Here is a 14,446-nt window from a genome sequence, read left to right as displayed (position 1 = left end):
GTATTTTTATTTATTTATTTATTTAGTATTTTTACTGGTACCAGGGATCGAACTCACAACCACAGGCTTGCAAGGCAGGCGCTTATGCCGCTGAGCTAAATCCTCAGCCCCTTATGTATTTTTAAAACAACAACAAAAAGATTTCTTTGTCCTGATAAAAAGAGTACAACATTGTTACTTAACAACTAGAAATTTTATAATGCATGTTAAAGAATTTTGACATAACATATATATTTGCACTCACTAAATTCTCTCTAGGTTGCAATTTTAGAGATCTTGGAATTTTAGGGGTAATTTCCACTGGAGTTATTCTGACTACTGCATGCATTTCTATATTTAGTCTTTTTCTCAGGTCATCTGGAATCTGAAATCAAAAACAAACAAAAATCCAAGGATTTAGTTATGTTCAAAGCTTGATTATAACATATCTTATAGCATAAATACTCATATCAGCCTCTAAAAATGAGATGAAATTACAGAAGTTATCAAAATGATGCATAGGTTTCTCAGCGTGTTTGGGCTACTGTAACAAAATACCATAAACTCTGCTACTTATATAACAGCAATGTTTTTGTCACAGTTCTAAAAACTGAGGAGTCAAAAACTGGGGCCCAGGCAGATTTAGTGTCTGTTAGGGTTCTCTTCAGAGCCTTTGCTGTGTCTTCACGACTTAACAGCCTCCCAAAGTCTTACCTCCCAATACCAATACCTAAAGGGTAGGACTTCAACGTGAGTTTCAGGGGGACACAACATTCAGACTATAGCAAGAGCATAACTGATGAAGTATAGGTATGGTTTTAACACAGACATTTCAATCCCTCTCCCTATAGTTCTTTTTCTTTACAATTGTTCAGAATTAGAACTTTAAAATTGATGTATCTGTCTCTGCCTACGTATCTTAAACCACAGCATAATTACATATGATTAAAGTTTTACTTGCAATCTTTTAGCAGTTTTCGTCTATGAAGTTGAGAACCCATGAAAAAGCTAGTGTGGTCAAAACTAATGACAATCTGCCAACCTGTACAATTAAATCCAGGCAGAAATTTAATCTAAAAAGGCAAAGGATAAAATTACTTATCTCGTTGATCAATATAATCCTAAATTTAGATTGTGATGATGTTTCTTCAACTATTATGAATTTTTTTTTTTTTTTTTTGGTACCAGGAATCAAACTCAGGACCTTGCACTTGTGAGGCAGGGGTTATGCTGCTGAGCTATATTAGCAGCCCATGTACAACTATTATAAAAAACAATGAACTGCACACTTTAAATTTTTTTCTACAAAGATGTTAAAAAGGGTTCTCATCTCCCAAAGATTGGGAAGCACTGAAAGTTATAAAAAAGACTTTAATCTTGGCAGGTATGCTAACACACACTTGTAATCCCAGCATTCAGGAGGCTGAAGCAGGAGGATTGCCTTGAACTGTCTGGGCTACACAGTGAGCTCAAAGGTCAGCCTGAACTACATAGTGAAATCCTGTCTCAAAAAACCAAACCAAACAAACAAACCAAACCTTTAATCTTGCTTTACTATTTATGGTAATTTCTAAAGAGCAAGTACAGACATTAGTAGCAGACAAAGGCATAACACGTTACAAAAGTAACGTGCATAATACTTAATCTTAAACATTACACAGTGAATACACATCAAAACATCACTTGGTATCCGAGAAATATGTACAATTTTATGTTGTTTTTTTTTATGAATGAATATAACAATCAAGTTTTCTAAAACATAATGAAAAAACAAAACTGTCACTTCATAGTGTTAAGAAATGTTCACATTAACATTGTTAGTGATATTCATAAGTGATCAATTCCGATCTCTCAAGTCAAGCCTGCTGGCAACGACTGCAGCTTCTGACTGCCTGTCACTCTTCAATCTTTAAAATAGAGCAGAAAGTGCCTACTCCTGACTGCTCTCTAGTCCTGAGGTCTTCACCATTAGCACTTCTTTTCCATCCTTACCATATGATTTCAAGAGAAGAAAAGAACATTCCTATCTGGTGGCAGAAACAGCTAAATCAGAATCACCTCAGTGTTAAGACAATTTGAATTTGAAGGTGCAGTGGCATCTCATAAACATGGTTTAAAGCTAACAGAAAAACTGGGCCTTTAAAAAACAGTATAGAGTACAGAGGGATTAAAATTTGTGTAAAAGTTGTATGTTAAAATCATAAGTCTAAATGAACTCTACAAAAGCAACATCCTGTTTTCTATCCCCCCCCCAATAAAGCTCTTCTCATCACTGTGAAATCTCAATTTTGCGTGGTTCAAAAAAAGGAGCAGACTTACTTCTACGACTCATGAAATACACATTTCCTCTCCCTGATATAACAGGTTAAAATAGCAGCTACAAGCAGGGTAAGCAGCTTTGGGATGCATTCCAATCTAGGTACATCACAGGAAACAAAAGGTTCTTTCCCTATCCTAGCTAGCTTTCCTCAGTACATAAAAAGTGCTTCCTTTGGTCTCAAGACCTTGGGAATAAACCTTCTACAGATGTTAAAGAAGTAAAGTCTGTAGGGTACTCCAAACTGAGCAAAAACCCTAGAGCAAATCTGCCTGGATGGGAATCCTAGTTCTACTCCTATCTATCTATGCAACCTTGGGCAAGTAATTTTGACCTTTCTGGGTCTAATCACATAAAAGCTTGTTTGCTTTAGTAAATATACAATCTTTACCAAAAGAAGGACTTCACAGTGCCCTCTGCAACTTAAAATACTGTATTTCTTACTAAATTGGTTTTCAATTTATATGCAAAATATTATTCTAATTCAAAATTAAGGGATGGGTAAGCAGGAAAAGTCCCCCCCCCCCACACACACACAAATTATAAAACTCATACTAACCCAAACTTTTCCAAGATGGAGGGCTTCCACATTTTGGGTGTACTTTATAGCATTCTTCAACTCTTCAAGTCCATTCCAGACTACTTTTAGCACACAGCCCTTATCAGTTTCTTGACTATACTCTGAACTAACCTGTTTTTGATCTAGTGATTCTGATATCTGCTTCTCTGGTGACAGGACATTCTGCTTTGTTTTACTTTGCTGTTTTGGAGAAAGTAGTTTAACTAGATTTCCATAGGTCACAGTAAAGCTGGGCTCCACATCAAAATATTCCTGGTCCCATGGAAATACATGAACAGCACAGTGTTTATGAAACACAGAAGTTGCTGGTGTGTTACGTATACTAGGAGGTTGTGATTTGCACACTCTGAAAACATTATCCAGAGGAACAATCTCTGACTGCATATTTTTGAAAGCATTGATTTCAGTTGAACCCCAGGATGTCTCTTGTTTCTTCTCAGATCCAAAAGAAAAAATGTTTCCTATCATAGTCCATAAGCTTGGTATCGATGATAAGTTAACTGAGTCTGTTTTACTAGCATTTGATTGCAGTTGTTTGGTTTGAAATTCTTTTGTCATTCCTCTTTGGTCTCTTTCATCACTAGGAAATTTTCCATATGCACCTTCTGCCTTTGAAAATGTTTCTGCTTTGGTTTGGCGTGTCTTTGGCTGAATAAGGAGCCTGGTATCAGCTTCCAGCCTTCCATATGTAACAGCTGGCATTAGTGCAACTGTGTAGGAAACAGAGCCTGTCAGTGCAGGGTCACCTCTCCTGGGACTCAGTGCTACAGTACAGAGCACAACAATCATTATTACAACAGCACCTACCAATGCGGATAAATATGTAAGTTTGTTGATCAACCCAAACAGGAAAAATAGCTTTTGGAAAAACTATTCGGATCTGATCTAGAAGATGCTGCTCAAGAGAAGCAGCGTGCAGCTCCTAGAACCAACAAAGAAAAAGATCAATTTACATTTTGTCTTTTCTAGGTCTAGCAGAAAATCACAATTCATTTTTATCTTAATAAATATTGTGTATGTTTAACGTATACAACATGACACTGTGGGATCTACAGAGATAGTAAAAAAGCAAATTAATGTAGCTATCCATCACCCAGTTACCAATTTTGAAAAAATTTTTCTGGTAAGAGCAGTTAAAAACTTGTTTCGCATGAACTCCAGATACAGTACAATTTTTAAATGCATACTCCTCATGTTATACATTAGATCATACCCATTCTAATAATTCAAATCAATTCAGAATATACAGTGAAGTTCAGAGCAATACAAAGATAATAGTATTTTGAAGTATTTTATCCTTAAACTGAAATAGCTCTTATTATTCCTTTACCAGTATTTCCCAATCATCTGCTGAGAGGGGTTCCACCTCAACTTCATGACAAGACACCACATGAGAACATGGCTTGAGAAATACCTGGAAAAAATTTAAAACTATTTTCAAAAGATTATTCTATAACCCTAGAAAACACAAAGTTCTCTCTTTAGGTAAGTTGTGTGTGTATGATTGTGTGCTGCTGGTCTTTAAATCAACAAATATTAAGTGCTTATTCTTAGCTAGGCCTTGATGTATTCAGCATTTTAGAAAAAAGTGTTGCACATCTAGTTATAGAATACAGAAAATACTTTCTGGCATATGTTTTTAAAAAACAAATGTAGATAATATTTTAAAAAGAACTATAAGCTTTAATATGTAAGAAAAATGATTGCCTTCAAATCATGTCTTGAGTTTATACTCTATCAGGAAGTTTCACAATTGTTAGCTTTATAATTAACTTCAAGCCATGCTGCTTCTGGGAAAGTGAAAAACACTGAAATAAAGACCAGAGACAATTATTTTTGGCATATCCTTCACACAGCTAAAAGTAAATAAAACAAATATCCTCTCATTATGATCTACAGATATGTGAAATACTAGCATATCACAATAGCTGGAGTCTACTTTTACTCTCTTTTCCCTCTGACAGACATTTCTGAAGATTAAGGGAATAATATCCAAAGGCACTGAGTATCAGTCATTGTGAATCTTCTCTCAGTACCTCCATTTCCCCTCTTCTTTGAAAGAGTGATGCACCTGCCAGGCAAGCGCGAGGCCATGAGTTCAATCCCTGGCACCAAAAAAAACAAAAACAAAAACAAAAGTGACTGTCTACAGCAGCCTTATTCTCCATTCCTATTAAAGGATCTTCAGAAAAAAAGAGAAAGGTCACTTAAAAGCAAATAGGAAGTAAAAACAAGTAGAACTGTTTAGTGTACTAATTAAGACATCAAAATCAATAGGAAGCCAATGTTGCCTATAGGAAAGTTGCCACATACTCAGAGCAAGCTAAATTGAAACTTGTGCAATCATAAGCAAATATATTTTACCCGCTCAGGTTTATAGACCAAGGCACCAAAGTTACTGATTTCTAAGACCCTTCTGGTATTAAAATATTAAGATTCTAGAAGCCAGGCTTCGTGCTGCATGCCTATAATTTCAACACTCAGCAGGCTGAGACAGGAGGAATGCTGAGTTCGAACCAGCCTGAGCTACATACAAAGTGAGTTCAAGGCCAGCCTGAACTGCACAGCAAGACAATGATGCTTAAATTGTTCAGTTCTGATCTGTGTTGTTCTGTTACAATGTCCTCTTTTATCTCAATCCCCCCTCCCCTTTATTTTTTGTCTTTTTCCTTTTTATCGGTACCAGGGATCGAACTCACGACTGCCTGCTTGCAAGGCAGGCGCTTATGCCGCTGAGCTAAATCCCTCCCCCCTTTTTTAATTAATGTTTTTTCTTATTTTTTTTTAATTAAGGGAAAACTAAATTAAAAATAGTAGGATATATTATAGTAACTTTTTTGTTTTCCTATTAACCTGATTTGAACCCCAATATTGCTCTCCCCATCTTGTTCTGTCTAATTTTACTATACTATATTCTATTTTGTTTGATAGTATCAAGTTTGAGGGTATAGGCAACCACTTTGAAGGCAATAAGATTTACTATGATGCCCATTATGCTTTGACTATTATCTTCTTTTGAAGTCCTGTAAGGTCTCCAGTGTAGGTTTTATTGGTCTTGTTCTGTACTGTTTTGGTCAATTCTATTATACCTGATGATATAGGCAACTCTTAAAATAGCAAGAGGCACAATGGTAACCATTTTTGATCACCTGGTATTCTATTTTTGCATCATGTACTATGCCCATCCTTCTGTTCTGACTCTGTTTTGTTTAGTCACGTTTGGTTTTATTCTCTTCAAACAAAAAGTAATAAGAACTGTGGGAGTAATAAAACCCAAAAAGTGTAATTGTTATTGTAAAAAAGAGAGGAAAAGAAAGTAGTCTAAAGGATATAACTGCATGTATACTTAAGTGTGTAGGATAGAAAACCATATTACTGAGCTTTTGTTGAATCATTGAACAGAATGTTCTGCAATCTCACTGTATGGATGTCCACTTTGGTTTTTTTTGTCTTTTTCCTTTTTATCGGTACCAGGGATCGAAATCACGACTGCCTGCTTGCAAGGCAGGCGCTTATGCCCCTGAGCTAAATCCCCAGCCCTGGATGACTTTGTATGCTTTGATTTTGTAATTTGGACAACTGTTTTTAAGATGACAGTGTGTGGCCTGTTGACTTGATCTGACTTGATCTTTTTTTCTTGAAATTCTGTATTGCTTGTACCCTTTTACTGCTTTGTTTTTTTATTTCCTTTCTTTTTTCTCTTTAAATAAAAAAAATTGCAAAAAAAAAAAAAAGACAAGACAAAAATCTAGAAAAAAACCTAGAGTAAGCAAGACAAATAAGAGGCTTATAGATTTCTCAAGAATGGCCCATTCTCATTATCAAAACACAGGTAAAGTCTGTGCCTGGAACTAGCTGAAAAGATGTGCACTCAGACAGATTGCTGAGAGAAACTGGTACCAAAAAGTGATGTCTCTTCCTCCATTGAAATTATAAAAATAGAAGTCTCCCAGAACTAGTAATTCAAGTTTTAAGGATTTCATTTGTTTGCAGGTTAAGTACTCCTAATTTGAAAATCTGAATCTAAAATGCTCTGAAATCAGAAACTTTCTGAGCACAAGTTTTAAGTTCTGGAGCATTTCAGATTTTGGATTTTGGATAGAGGATGTCTAGTAAAGCCAATGCAAATATTCCCAAATAAAAAAACCTCCAAAATCTGAAGTATTTCTGGCTCTAAGCTTTTCAAGGGAGAGATAACAAACTTGCATAAACAGGAATGTAAGGCAGCACAAAGCTGCTCCTGTTCAATGAGAATCTGAGGACTCTTGGGTTAGGCCGATCATTTCTGAGCTTATGAATGATTCTTTGGGAGACAGTATTTTAGTGACACTGCTGCAAGAGAGCATCAATATTACAGGGAGATAATCAATCCATATTGTTTGTAACATCACCTCTGTATCTGTGGGTTCCATTATTTGCAGATTTAATCAACCATACATAAAACATACTTTGGAAAATAATTGTCTGCCCTAAATATGCATAGATTCTTTTGGTTATTATTATTCCCTTAACAGTATAACTATACATACATGCAATCACAACACTGTACCACTTTAGACAAGGGACATGAGAAACTACAGATTGTAGATTCCATGGGGATGTTGGAACCAAGCTCCCACAGATACTGAGGAATGACTATATATAGAACCGTATTTTTAATTAAGTAAGATTACAGGAAATTAAAAGGTATGTAAGAACAAAAGAAATTCAGTTCAGTAATAGTAAGTAAAACCCAGTCATAAAGGAAAAAGTGATTTCATAAAAACAAAATTAGGGAATCTGGAAAGTTAGTAAAACAGAATACAAAATACAGACCTAGCAACAAAGTATAGTCCATTTGAATATCCTAGATTGGTTAAAATAATATATATGTAAGTTGGACATCATCTCAATTTCTTTAAAAACCTGAGTTTGTATTTCCATTGCCATATTATGTAACATTAGAAGAAAGTCATTGTCATCATATTTGTGCTTACCTGTGTCCCGTTTGAAAGTCCAAGTTTCTGGGCAACTTGTCTGTTAATTTCAGCTACATTTTCACCTTGATCAATAAAATGCCTGCCCTCCACCCAGCTCAAGAATGCGGGCGGAAGACCCCAGGTGACTTCTATCGCTTGATTCTATTTATAGAAGAAATAGGAGAGGAAAAAGATTTTTAAAGGTTTTAGACATTTTTCATGGTCTCATCTAAACTATCAATGCAATTCACACACACAAAAACAGTCCTACAGATTGTTAGAAGTATCTTTATTGGCTTTACTGGCTAAGCATCCTTATTCCAAAATCCAAACTCTGAAATGCTCCAAAATTTAAAACTTGTGATCAGAAAGTTTCAGTTATCAACATTTGTATAGCATAATCACTTCAAAAACCCAGTGCTGGTAAAGCTGTGCACCAAACTAATACCCTTATATTCTTATGACACATAAACTGATTGGAGCATTTCAGAATTCAAAATGGCAGTAAGGCATGGGAGATGTAGCTCAGTAGAAGAGTAGCTGCTCATATAAGCATGGGCCTGAGTTTGATCACTAGCACCACAAAAGCAAAAAACAAATTCTCCCAAATGGCGATAGGTAGTCAAACTAATTTAGTCTTTGAGCCATATATTTGAATATTCAAAATTAATGATTTGAAAGAGAAAAACAAACTACCAGAAGATATCTGTAGTATTTTCTGTAATAGTGAACACTCAGGACTATCTTAAATGTGTATCAATACAGAAATTATTAAATTAACTAAAATACACTGTTTCAGTGAACTCAGTAAGCACAGGAATCCCTTCCTCACTGCAGTTCTGCTTTCTGAAATTTCACTTATGCATAGTCAGCTGTGGTCCAAAAATATTAAACAGATATTTCCAGAAATAAACAATCTGCAAGTTTTAAATTGTACTGTTCTCTGAGTAGCATGAGGAAATCTTGTTGTCTTGTCCTGCTCTACTGGGGCAGCGACTCATCCCTTTGTACAGTATATCTATGCTGTGTCTGTGACCAGTTCATTATTCACGGCCCCGCTGTCCCAGTTATCAGACTGACTATCACAGCATCACAGTGTTTGTATTTAAGTAACTCTTCTTTGAACTTGCCCACAGCACAAAACTAATGTTGGCAATCTAGATCCGCCAAAGAGAAGCTGTGAAGTGGAAAAGGTAAAAATTCTCAACTCATTAAGGAAAAAAGAATCATATGCTGAAATTGCTAAGACCTACAGTAAGAATGTATTTGCTGTCTATGAAACTGTGAGGGAAAAAGAAGCAATTAGTCTTGCTGTCACATCTCAAACTGTAAAAGCTACAGCCACAGTGCCTAAGTGTTTAGCTAAGGTGGAAAAGCTATCATCTTTGTGTATGTCTGTACTGGAAAAGACATGGTACATATGGGGTTCAGTACTATCCTTGACTTCAGGAATCCAGGGAAGCTTTGGAATGTGGCATTCACAGTTAAGAATATTACTGTAAAAATATTTAAAATGAAACAAGTTGTAGAACTATAACACAGTAAGATAAAATATGCAATCTCTAATATTGACTGATCAAAAGAGTAATAATTGCACATTGTAAAAACACAAAAAACAGTCAAAATGTGATAGCAGGTCACTATTCCCAGAGGTAAGTACTATTTATAGTTTCTTGTGTGCCCTTCCAGAAATGTTACTCAGCTTCTTAACTAATTTTAAAAGCCACACAATTATGGAAACATATTTATAAGTTTAAAAAGCAATATATAACATTTATTTTCATTAAAAGCAATTATATAAAATAGGTAAGTCTGTGTACAATGACTAAAATTTTTCTAAGACTAAAACATTACTCATTATAAAAACTTGGAAAATATATGAAGTTGGAGGGAAAAAAGGAATTATCGACGCTCTCCTCAAAAAAATGACCATGTGGACAACTGTAATTCCTCCTAATCTTTTTCTTTATGCACAAGTTAATTTTTGCATAGTTGTACATTAAAAGAAAATTTAACATCCTTTTTTCCCACTTAATATTGCATCATGAACATTAAGAAAAAATAAAAAACTTGTTAACAAGTCTCTTCAAGACTATAATCTCAGAAAGCTTCAGTATTATTAAATCCATTTACTTGTCAAGTTAAATTCATTAAACTTCAAATATTAGGTCATCAAATGCACTCATTTACACCAAATTTTACTATCCTATGATTCTTTACAATTCTTTAAACTGGACCAAGTTTAAAGGACTTTGGATTACTTCTGAGGCAAAATTATGCACTTGAAATTATTCATGTTTTTTAAGGGGTTGGGGATTTAGCTTAGTGGCATAGGCACCTGCCTTGCAAGCGCATGGTCACGAGTTCGATCCCTGGTACTGATAAAAAAAAATTTATTCATGTTTTTAAAATTTTGTATACAGGAAAATCACTGTTGTAGTCAGGGAATGTGCACAGAACAATTAAAATCAGAGGGGCTGGGGGTTTAGCTCAGCGGCATAAGCACCTGCCTTGCAAGCAGGCGGTCGTGAGTTCGATCCCCGGTACCGATAAAAATGAAAAAAAAAAAAAAAAAAAAAAAAAGACAAAATAAAATAAAATAAAATAAAATCAGGACATGGAGTTTACAATATTGTTTTATGATGGTCACTCAGAGTTAACACAAGAAATTGTAGGAAATCTATCTGCAACATCAAAGACATAGAATATTGAATCAAGGGCATTCACTCATGTCCCACATGAGTCCAGATGAAAACCCAGAGCTCCTGACAATGCCCCCATGAGTCCAACTGGAGGTCTAGAGCCCACAAGAAGGACTCACTCAAGTCTCTTTTACGGATCTGTGCTGGGAAGGCCCAAAGATTAGCGGTGAAAGTGAGAAAGTCCATGTCAGCGGGTGAAGGAGCTGTGCTGCTGGGTTGAGGGTTTTACGCTGGAGCTGAGAAGTCACACTCACAACAACAACCAGGGCTGTCCTGAAAAGCACCACAGCCATCCTCAGCGACATGGAGACCCTGAGCTCCTCCTCCAACAAACACAGTCCAGTGCATGCCAGGAAACCAGCATGATAAATTCATCCGGGAGACCAAGTGGCACACATCTTTCCCTCTGGAGCCAGGAAGCAATGCTTGACATGAGGACCAGAGCTTCTCCAGGGGAACCAAAGGCTCAAACAGCAACACGTAGGAGAACCCACAATGTCTCAATGCCTCAACGCAATAACTTCTTCTCCACGTCTCTATTTATGCTGGCAACTTTCCTCAGGTGGAACATCTCCTCTCAGCACCATGCTGATTGATGTAATCCAGTTGGCATTAAGTTGACTACCAGTTCTTAATCCATAACAGTCATTATGTATCACTTAGTTGTGTACTTTTTCTCACAATTTTCATGGAACAGTCCAGTTGTTCTGGCTCTGATCTGAGAGATCCTTGTGCAATCAGATAAACTAAAAAGAGCACTGAATTTATAGTCAAAAACCTATATTACTGTCTTGGTTGTAACTGTGTAAGCTAAATTTTGAGAGTAAAGGTAAACAAGCCCTCAGGTGCTCTCTACAGGATTTCATCAGCCAATTTACAATCCAGACCAATTCTATTTTGTATGAGGAAACCTTTAAAACCAGAATATTAAAAGAGGAAATATGAAATTAGCCCTGATGTCAAAGGACAGATATTTATCAATTCACTAGAAACAGGAATAATCAATTTTATTAAACAGATAAGTATTTCAATTATTTATTTGGTTAAACTGTAGTAACTAGTCCCATAAATACATAATCTATGCTCAGATTTGGCCAACTTCATTCAAGTTTGAAAATTTGATGTTATGTCACATTTTTTTCCACTTGAACCATAGAGCACCTGGCCTTTCAGGTAGAGAGACCACAAAAGGAGTCCCTTTTTTAGGAGTTTAATTAGTAAACACATGGAACTTCTTCCTTTGGCTCAAACCATGGCATGTCATATACTACAACTAAGGTGGAAATCTGCTAATAGATAGGAGCCTAGGAAGCTGCTAAACATCTGATAGTGCACAGGACACCCCCTCAAAAAAATAATTACCCAACCTAAAATGACAAAGGCGTCAAGAATGAAAACCCTAAACTGAACCTGTATTGAGTACTCAGTCCTCAAGGACTTGAGCTGACAAGAGAAGATAATACTTCAAACATAAACAGGGGGCAGCAAGTCAGATGTGTTATATAAAAAGAATTGTGATGTTTTGAAAAGGAGATAAATGTAGGCAACAGAGTTAGAAAACTTTGTGGGCACTGCTGTAAAGTCACAGAGTATGGCACAAAGAATGACACAAGCAAAAGAACAGAAGTGGAGATAAGATAAGTTAAAGAACAAACTGTGAAAAGGTACAGGCTGGATGACAGTGAGCTACAGACAAGCAGGCAGATTAGCTGCATGAGAAAATGGTACAAGTCTAAGAGTACTAGTTTTCTTACGTTTCAAAGTCCCAGGGGAATGATGTAGATGCCTAATGTCCTAAAGTTCTTTCACTACTAACATTCTATGTTTTGTAACAGTGGATCTTAACTCTTTTATGCATCCAAGTAGCCTGAATATATTTTAAAAGGTACATATGTTTAAGTCTGCTCCCTAATACTGCAATTCAGTAGATCCAAAGAAGGACCCATCAGTACCCTTAAAAACTTTAGGGGAGCTGATACAGGCCAGAAAAATCACTGTTAAAACCTTTCTTCTCATTACTGGATTATCTGCATCATGTATTCAAGGCTTCAGCCCAAACAAAATTATTCAGCCTATTAACTCCCAACAATCAAAGCCTTTTATGCTCCCTAATCCAATGATTCTGGGGATCTATTCTACATAATCAGCAATGAAACAGTGTTTTATAACAAAGATTGGTACTTTAATGTTTCATTAAAATTTACTGTATTGTATTACTCAATTTCTAAACATTGAATAAAATCTAAATGGTCAATGATAGTGAATAAATTATTGAGTTTGTGCTTGAATACTCACTACAAGACAATGACTTTAACAAAACAACTCACTATATGAACACAACATTGTGTGTGTGCATATAGAACACTAAAACATAAAAACTAGAAAAAAAACTTGGAAGAATCGCCCCAAACTGTTATAGTAGTTATGTCTCTGAGTAACTTTGCCGTTTTCGTTAATAATTTTTTCCATGAAACACATGTATAACTGATGGCTGGAAGAAAAAGGTGGCCTATCCTGCTGATAAAAAAATAGTGATTTATTCCAGGGCCAATAGCATTTAAATTTCAGAAAGATCTCCATGAATTAATGCCTATGAATTCTTCTTGACAGGAATAAAGTAATCACCACATATTAGGTCAAATTACTAGAATTACAGTAGTGAAGCATTCTGATAAACTCATGCTTGAATTCAAAAGTATGTTGAAAATCTTCATCAGCTCACAAAGCACTGAGTCAGGTTCTACCGCGAACTTGGCGAAAGTGACTCGTTGGGAGTCTCAGGAAAGCTTATAAACAAAAGACTGCTTAATGGCTAAAAATAATAGCAATAACAGTGGAAGGATTCTGTTGAATTTGGTATGTTTTGAAAGACTGTCCAAAAACCATAAAAATAAAGTAGTTGTTAAAGAGGAAAGGTGGAATTCTCGGCATTCCTGCAAACTTTTACATATTTCTTGTTCGGAGTAGGCAGTGGTAGACATCATGCATCCACGATTTGTATTTTAAATATTTTATAATTTTGCCACGATAGCCTACTTCAACTCCTGAGACCAAGTTACATGTACTTTTAACTATGAAAATATGGATGCTGTATCTACACCAGTAGCCACAACTGTAAAGCACCACAACCTCCAAGCCCCAGAGGGCGTCCTACTGCGGGATCCACGCAGCCTCAACCGCGGAGCGCAAGTACGCAGAACCCGCCGGCCACCCCGAGCCGGAGGGACAGCTCCGCGGGCCACAGCAGTCCTTTTATTTCCCCTTCTCGCTCGGGACGCGGCGCTTAGTTCCTATTGCCCTCCTGGGCTGAGGCCGACAGCAGCAGCCGTGGAGACTTCGAAATCGCGAAGAAAAAAACAAAACAAAACAAAAAACCCCACACTTTTAGAATAACAAAAATACCCGCGTTCTCGAGAGCTTTTCCATCCCGGAACGGGGAATATTCCAGAACGCCGTGAGGACTAGCGCACGAAGGTGTCTCAAAGCCTGGCGTGATCGAGTGGCACGACCTGGATGAGGTCCAAGGGCTGCACGGGAGGCGCGCGGCCCCTGCGCCTCGGCTCTGTCCAGCCCAAGCTGCCGTCAGTCGTCCGCGGCCGGCGCCTTACCTGCAGCAAGTGCAGCTGGACCACGAGGCGCCGCGGCAGATGGAGGAAGCAGTCGCGAGCGTTGGTGAAGGCCACAGTCACCGCCACCCCGTCGGCCGCCGACCCCGCCAGGCGGTCGCTAGTCCACATCTCCCCAAAGCGCCGCTCCGAGAAAACCCGCGGGGGAGCGCTGTCGGACCCCTAACCCAGCAGGCCAAGCGCGTCGGAACCCTAAAGGATCATCGGTTCCGCCCCCTGCGGCCCCGCCCCCTCCCCGAGACTACGCCCTTCACACCCGTAACCTGGAGGGACAAGCAAGACTC

At 37.3% G+C, this 14,446-nt stretch overlaps 1 protein-coding gene across 6 annotated transcripts in view; it reads right to left on the bottom strand.

The window, feature by feature from the left end:
- The window catches only part of Pex1 (peroxisomal biogenesis factor 1), a 51,997-nt gene extending 37,618 nt beyond the window's left edge, over nt 1-14,379 (bottom strand). For all 6 annotated transcript variants that reach the window (XR_010045377.1, XM_003475098.4, XM_063242731.1 and 3 more), the window contains exons 1-6: nt 14,145-14,379; nt 7,853-7,996; nt 4,207-4,290; nt 3,684-3,798; nt 2,856-3,586; nt 245-364 (exon numbers count right to left, since the gene is read on the bottom strand). Coding sequence is in view for 5 of the 6 variants with exons in the window: in XM_003475098.4 (XP_003475146.1) it covers nt 245-364; nt 2,856-3,586; nt 3,684-3,798; nt 4,207-4,290; nt 7,853-7,996; nt 14,145-14,273 (1,323 nt within the window). In the remaining variant the exon portion in view is untranslated. The remainder of the gene's footprint in view (nt 1-244; nt 365-2,855; nt 3,587-3,683; nt 3,799-4,206; nt 4,291-7,852; nt 7,997-14,144) is intronic.
- Between the last annotated feature and the right edge of the window lie 67 nt (nt 14,380-14,446).

This window comes from Cavia porcellus, unplaced genomic scaffold, assembly GCF_034190915.1.
Source record: "Cavia porcellus strain 051 isolate PalLab524CR breed Dunkin Hartley unplaced genomic scaffold, mCavPor4.1 scaffold_2, whole genome shotgun sequence".
Lineage (NCBI taxonomy): Eukaryota > Metazoa > Chordata > Mammalia > Rodentia > Caviidae > Cavia > Cavia porcellus.
The sequence above is the reverse complement of the archived record's forward strand: the minus strand, read 5'-3'. Positions and strand labels throughout refer to the sequence as shown.